The sequence below is a fragment of the Bidens hawaiensis genome, unplaced genomic scaffold (genome assembly GCF_021521415.1).
Source record: "Bidens hawaiensis isolate Kalapana, Puna unplaced genomic scaffold, B.hawaiensis_p1.1 tig00017940_1, whole genome shotgun sequence".
NCBI lineage: Eukaryota > Viridiplantae > Streptophyta > Magnoliopsida > Asterales > Asteraceae > Bidens > Bidens hawaiensis.
The window spans coordinates 126,341-133,968 of NW_027492706.1; the positions used below are offsets into that span (position 1 = coordinate 126,341).

The 7,628-nt window shown below is 39.4% G+C and overlaps 1 protein-coding gene across 1 annotated transcript; it reads right to left on the bottom strand.

The window, feature by feature from the left end:
- Nucleotides 1-36: 36 nt before the first annotated feature.
- On the bottom strand, nucleotides 37-4,285 carry LOC143554986 (PWWP domain-containing protein 1-like). Its single transcript, XM_077044632.1, has 2 exons — nucleotides 3,730-4,285; nucleotides 37-2,150 (listed from the first exon to the last, which is right to left on the bottom strand). The coding sequence occupies exons 1-2, from the start codon at nucleotides 4,283-4,285 to the stop codon at nucleotides 37-39; spliced, it is 2,670 nt and encodes an 889-aa protein (XP_076900747.1).
- Between the last annotated feature and the right edge of the window lie 3,343 nt (nucleotides 4,286-7,628).

Genomic DNA, 7,628 nt, shown 5'->3' on the forward strand with positions numbered 1-7,628 from the left:
GTATTCCTAATCTTAACTATGATTTGTGCTGTCTGATTACAGAGGATGGTAAGGCATGTACCCTAAGATATTACAAACATTTGCCACAACGTCATTGCATCTTGTAAGAAGGCTTAGCACTTGTTTCTCTATATCTATGTTTGGACTCATCAACGGTAATGTCGTCATCTGCACACAAGGCGGTGGTTGTGTGGTGGATGGACCAGCAACACCACTAGGATTAACACCCTTTTCAAAGTTCTTGCTACCAAAATCCATTGTTAAAAGAGAAGAAAATGAAGTTGCGCCGCTTTTCTTCTTCATTTGACTCTCGTCCCCATCCGCCATAAGCTTCACGCTCCCCCTACCTGCCACATCTTCACCGCCAGATTTCTTCAAAATTGACTTCAGTGGTCCGTTCACGTCTGCCTGGCGGAGGTCTTTTGGGACTTCAACCTCCTTGAGGGTGCACTTTACACCTTTGTTTCCAAACACACTACTACTTTCAAGGACAAACCTATGAGCCGCCTGTGCATGAGCCCTATGCCTGAAAAGCACCTGACACGAGAACGTGCTCCAAAATATGTGAGTTGCCGAATGATCCAACGGTCCATAACGCGTGAACCGTGCCTTCAGTTCATTGTAAGACGGTAAAGATCCACCTCGCGGGAACTTTAACATGAGGATGGTCGGTCCGGGTTCCGGTTTCTTCAGTTTCGTAGCAACTGGCAGCTTGACATCTCGAGCAGGTGGTTGGTCAATCATCTTTGTTATCTTCTTTTCCTCGGTTGAATTTATAATATCACCAGCTTTCTTTCTTTTAGCAGCGCGAATTTGTTCCTGGAGGTTAGGCGGGCCTCGTTTGGGCCCACTTGGTGGTTTTACAGGTGGCGGTTCTACACTATCCTTGGAGGACTTCCTAGTATTTGTCTCACCAACAGCCACTGGTAGTGAGAAGTTTTGGCCTTTAGCTTTCGTTCCTTTAACGTGCAATCTCCCGTTGACTTTATTAAAAGAGTCAGCATCAAGTGAATGCGGATCATGAACTACGCGTATAAGATCGCCCTCCCTACTGCCCTTACATGCCGCCTCTTCAGATGTCTTCAATATTGATGACGGTCTGACTTCCATGGCTGCCTGGTGGTGGTCTTTTTGGACTTCAACCGGTGGTTCGGGCTTGGTTGCATCCATGTCACCAACATCCATGAGGGTGCACTTTACACCCGTGTTTCCAAACAGACCGGAACTTTCAACCACAGACCTATATGCTACCTGTGCATGGGCCTTATGCCTGAAAACCACTTCACACGAGAAAGTTTTCCTAAGTATTTTAGTGGCAGAATGATCCATTGGTCCATATCGCATGAACCTTGCCTTCAGTTCGCTAAAGGACGGTAGAGATCCTCCTTGCGGGAACTTTAATATTAGCATAGTCGGTTCAGGTCCAGGTCCCGGTTTCTTCAATGTTGTAGCAACCGCTAGCTTTTTAGCAACAGTCGATTCTTCCTGGTGGTCAGGCAGGCCTTGCTTGAGTCCACTTGGCGGTTTTACAGGTGGCACTTCAGAGGATTTATTAGCATTTAGCTCACCATTAGCCAGTGCCAGTGAGAAATTCTTGCTTTTTTTAAACACAAGTGATCTGAACCTCAAACAAGCTTTCTTTCCTTTAATACATGATCCTCTGTTAATGGTATTACAAGGATCCACAGCAAGTGCATGAAGATCACTCAACACACGTGAAAGATCCGTCTCATAATTACCATTGCTTCTTTGTGGCTCTTCACGCTGACTTCTTTTCTTAGTAAAAAACATTTCAGCCAAAGAAATCTCGTCTTCCTTTTGTTTCTTTTTATTCTCAGATGTGACGGTTTTCCCAGAGACCCGTTCTTTAGGATGTAAAACTACCTTTTTACCCTCTACTTCTTGCATAATTCTCTTCTCATCAACCGTAGACTTCACTTTTGCTTGATCAATGCATGTTGCATCTTTTAAGGCAAATTCACCAGAATCACTTGTTGAATCTTTGAAAGAAACAGGCAGAATAGAAGATGCCACATTTTCTTTTTCCTTTTTTATTTCTTTTTCGTCTCTCTGTTTCAATATATAATCATCTTTCTTGGCATGGCCCTTAACTTTTGCAGTCTTCTTAGCCACCATACGACTCAATGGAGCTGTAAATATAGCAATAGCATCATTGAATAAATTTGACCAACTTTACCCCAAATGAAATTCATGCTAAAAACATACTAGAAATTCACACAATTTAAGCTTTTAAGTTTCAACTGCTCCTTTTGTATGCAGTTTTTCAGTTTGCAATTATGCAATCAAATAAAAATTTGGCCAGAAAAAAGAGTTAGGTACAACATTTAAATCCATCTCCACAAAGATACCAGCAGTCATTGTTCCTACTTGTGGAAAATTACGTATCTCCCAAAAATCAAGATTTACGAGTTCACCAACGGTGATACCATATTTGTTTTCTGATATATTTAAGGGGAAGAGTTAAAAGACTTTGTAAAAGTGATTTCATTATAAAAAAATCTTGCTTCAAAGAAAAAAGCCCAATTAACGGTTTGGGTTGGCAAATGTTTAAAATACGCAGATACAAATATGCTACAGTAATGGTTTAATTGCCAAACATAAACAAATTACAATATAAACACTAATGCCTTAACAATAACCATAATGTTCATCCAAAAATGACGAATTCAAAGTTTCAAACATACACATGAAAGTCTGTACGCTTGTAAATAGGTTGAATTCAAACACATGCAACCTAAAGATTTGATCTCTAATTCTCAAGAAAGCAGGGGCGGAAAGAATAAATATGTATTCATGAATTACATTGAATAACTGAAAACAAACTACAAAGAGACATTAAAAAAAGTCTCATATCTTGATACAATTATGGAAAAAAAACCAAAAAAGATAAACTTAACTAATTAGAAAATGTTTCCTAACACGTCCAAATTTAAAGACCATTTATTTATTTAACTGAAATCGTGCATCAGTCTGGAAAGCTTTAGGACCGGATATGTTACTAATTACGACTTCTAAATTACTTGCATGTGTGTCTAGGCGTCTAGTGAGAGAAAGTAACAGCTAAGATTTTCACATATTGGTGAAGTACTAAAGTTCTTTCACATGAAAGCATCAGCCATATCAGTTATAACCGTGACAGATTTACAATAACTTTCACTTTGACATATTATCATGGGCTAAAGATAGAACTATTTCACGAAATTTATTTTTCCGAATACATGACATTAGAAAGATTCTAGTTTTGCCCCTGAGGTTAAAATGGTGGTAGCAATTTTGCGTGTGCTCATTAATGCATCAGTTCCCAAATACAATACGCATTCGTTATCCTGTATAGGTTGCAACAGAAAGGTAAACTGTGCACACGAAAGAGTTGTCCGTTATGGGCAATATTGACCACTTAACTAAATTGCTAATAGAATTTCACACTCACATGACATTGAAGAACCAAAAATAGAATTTCATCAATGCCATGAATTTGGAAAAAGAAATTCCGTAAAACAGTTGTATCCTCCCATAATATGTCAAAGTGAGATAAAGCGTCTTTCACATGCAATGGAACAAAACAAGCATAGGCACGAAATCAAACAACAACTAATAAATTAATTGTAGCTTTTAACAAGGAAACTTTTAAAAGCACTCTTAACTGCATAAGAAATCATCTACAGGAGAAAGAGAAAGACAAATGCATAGTAGTATATGTATGGAAACCTTTATTTGACGATTCTTTAGGAGGTGCGTCCTCGAAAACTGCTTTTCTGTAAGCCAAGACCGTAGCCTTGTTCTTTATAAACTGAATATCATCAACAGTTGCAGCCTCCAAAGCCAAGCGTCTTAAAAAGTGACTGACCAGCTCGGGCTGAAGACCAAGCCTAGCATTCCGGATCGCATCAACCGAGTAGACAGCGCCCGAATCAGCAACCTGGACATCAGTCTTATTACAGGAGAAAGCAAGAGCAAGCCTCCTGTTGAGGTGGGCGACGGCGTCCTGGAGGGCGTTAAGAAAGGGTTTGGAAGCGGGCTGCAGCGACATCTGGGGATAACTGGAATCGAAGGGCACGAGGTCGGAAGAATGAAACCATCCGAAACTAGTAGAAGCACCGCCAAAGAGGGCAACCAACAAGAGAGGCTCCTCCTGCTTGGGCTTGGAGCGACGCAGCATGGGCGTGGCAAAGTCCTCAGGGTAGACGTGGGCGGGCCACCATGGCTGCGATTTCATCTTCGCCCAAACCATGTCACCCACTTGGAATACATGATCAATCACCATCTCTACTACACTAACCTAACCTAACCTAACCTAACCTAACAACTACTTCATTTTACATTTCAATAACCCTAGGGAGGATCAAAATGGCCAGAATAACTATTAATAACAACAAACAAAATCAAATTGATTATGATTAATAATCAGTAGTAGTATGAATTGGATGCCTGAATCAAATTGCATCCAAACCCTAGAGACACACGCAGCCCTTTTATACTCTCTTTCTGATATCTTTCATATTAAATGCTTTTGCTTTTTTTATTATAATATTATTGCATCTTATGTTATACTAAGGCTATTTGTAGTCGAGGGACTACAATTGGGGTGAATTATGACCCGTGACGTCCAGTCGGCATAAAGTGGAAATTTGTTTTTGGAGTGTAATGGTGTAGGGGCTAAAAGTTGGGCCCACAGTGTGTTTTTTTATTATTTTCTTTTTATAATTAAACTAATTAAATAAAAACCAATTTATTTAAATAATTAAATTAAAATGCATTAAAATTAAAAAAAATACAAAAAAAACATAACTAAAAATATTAAAAAACATAACTAAAGAAAAAAAAACATAACTAAAAAAGAAACTAATATCCGTAATATTCGCGCATTTTTTCACGTCGGCGTTGCATCAATAATTCGGCATCCTCGTGAAACCCCTCCGCTTTGAGGGATTCGTAGTCGTCTTTCATTTGTTTTAATTCGAATGCTTGGTTCAGCTTTTCTTGTTGTTTGTTGGATGCTCGAATGCCGGCTCCAATTACGGTGGCATTTGTTTCCAGACGACCGACCCACTCGTTTATTTCAACGGGCTCCGTATTGAATCGTGTTGACGACGAACCTTCCCCCTTATTTTTCCTCGATCTCCCGCGTGGTCGAGGCAACTCCTCTACCTCATCTTCGTCGGGTATATTCAAATCATCGGCTAAATTGACCGTGTCGTCGAGGAAGAAGCTACGAGCATTGGAGGGTGTGTTTGGTGTGCTCGGATTTGTCGACGACGATGTCTTCGACCTTTTTGAAGGCCGGGATAAGCCGGCTCGTCGGGCGGCCGGAACGGTTGGTACCACATTCCATTTCGAGCAACGACGTAGGTTTTCCCAAGAACTCAAATACTTGAACGGTTTCCCGGGCCACTCAACAGTGTGACCCTGAGCTCGAAATTTGCCCAAGGCTTGACCTATAATGTCGACGTCGTTATTTCCGCTACGCCAGCCGGACCCCTTCAACCGGTTAATTATCCCGGCAAATTTTTGACAATCGGCGTTAAGCCCCTTCCTGTGGGCTTGAACCGCTTCTTTTCCTCGGTAGTCTTCGGGTTTACCGGTTATTGCGAACCAAGCTTCAAATACTTTCTTCCAAAACACCCCGGCGGCTTGAAAGTTAGCTACAAATTAAATTTATTTGTAACAATTAGTATATATTTTAATAAACACTAAATACATTTTTAATAAATACTTAATATTAAAAAACTTACCGACGTCGGGATCCTCCGAAATGTTAATCCAAGCTCTTGCAAGGGCCATCTCCTCCTCCTCGTTCCAATGCTTGTATGGATCACGTTGCGCCATCGTCTCCCCCGGTTGTTTTTTTTTTTGTGTTTACGGGTCGGCTTTTTGCTTGAACCGGAGGCCCGTGACGTTTGCGTATCCGGTACCGTCACCGGCTCCGACTCCGGTGGTGTAGACCCGAACGCCGACATTGTGTTTTGGGGGCTGAGAAAGTTGGCGTACATGTTTAGGTTCGGGTCGGAAAATTGATACGGATAGCTCGGTTGGTTCCATTGTAAGTTCGGTTGGTTCAGTTGGCTTGATTACGAACCATACGTTTGACCGAAAGCAGGGAATTGGTAGTTCAGTTGGTTCGGTTGGCTCGATTGCGAACCATACGTTTGACCAAAACCAGGGAATTGGTAGTTCGGTTGGTTCGGTTGGCTCGATTGCGAACCATACGCTTGACCGAAAGCAGGGAGTTGGTAGTTCGGTTGGTTCGGGTTGTTTCTAGGATTCATTTTGTTTATTTTTTGTAAGAAATTGGGTATGATTTGTGTATAAAATGGATATAAAATGGAGAAGAAGGGTGTATGTTTATATATATATTGTTTAATTTTTATTTTTTTTTAAATTTGACCGACAACGGTCCATTTATTAATTTATTATTATTTTCAAACACCCACAAGCGACAAATATTTGCCGCCCTCGCCCATTTTCGCCCAATTATCGCCAGGGGGGCGGTGTTCCTCCAAAAAATCGCCCCAAAACTTCCACTTTTCTCGCTCACTACGTTTAGCCTAATGGGTGGTTTTTTTAACAAACTAATTTCTTTTCCATATTAATTTATCTCAAGTATGACTAAATATCATAACCATTTAATTAAAGGTTATATATCTTTATTAATTTCTAATTGCTTTCTTATATTAATCATGGATTAAACCATTTCCTTTGAATGACATAAAGTAAAAGAGAAACAGATGAGTGATGTGAAGCAACGAGGGATGGAATCATCTACATCTACAACACCACCGTTTGAGGACGAAGACGAAGGGGTGGGTAGGTGGTTAGAGTTTCCGTAGGGATATGGCGGTGGTGAAAGGTTGCCTGTTATATATGTATGTGGCCAGTGGTTATCGGTAAAAGTGGTGGTGGTGAAAAAGAAAAGGAAATGTTGGGGATGAAGGAGATATATTTTAATATAAGCTGCACTCTCTTTATTTTCTTTGTTTTTGTTATAATGAATATAAAAGTGTAATTACATTTATGCCCTCACATGTTTGGAACATGTTAAGACTTAACTGAGTTTTTGGGATGATCGTTAGTCAAAAGGACTAAAAACGAAACACTTTTGCATATAAAGGACAACGATTTAAATTACAAAATTTTTAAGGACTCGATCCATAATTTGACCATGTTTAAAGGACAAAATTTATAATTCTGTCATATTAATATTATTAATTTGGAAATATTGGGTACATCTTTGTTGAATTCGATTTAACTAATACAAACAAATATCATGCTGTAAATTGTTACAATTGCGTCACCATAGGTTTCCAGTAGTGTGTGTTTGTGTAGGGTAAAGTTAGAATAAGAAAACCAAAAACCTTAAAATGTGTAAGAATTCTAAGTAGGCATTGTGTTTTAATTTTTAGGAATGCTTTGAATTCTTTTAGCATGATATTACATCGAAAAAATCATATATAACAATTTAAAACATAATGAAAATGTATCGTATTTTAGGCATAAACTTTAAAACATCACAACGTTTTAAATTTACTGGTGTGTTAAAAGTCTCACATAGAATACATTTTATTGTGTTTTGAATATCCACGTATGATCCACGTATGATGTTATTTCTA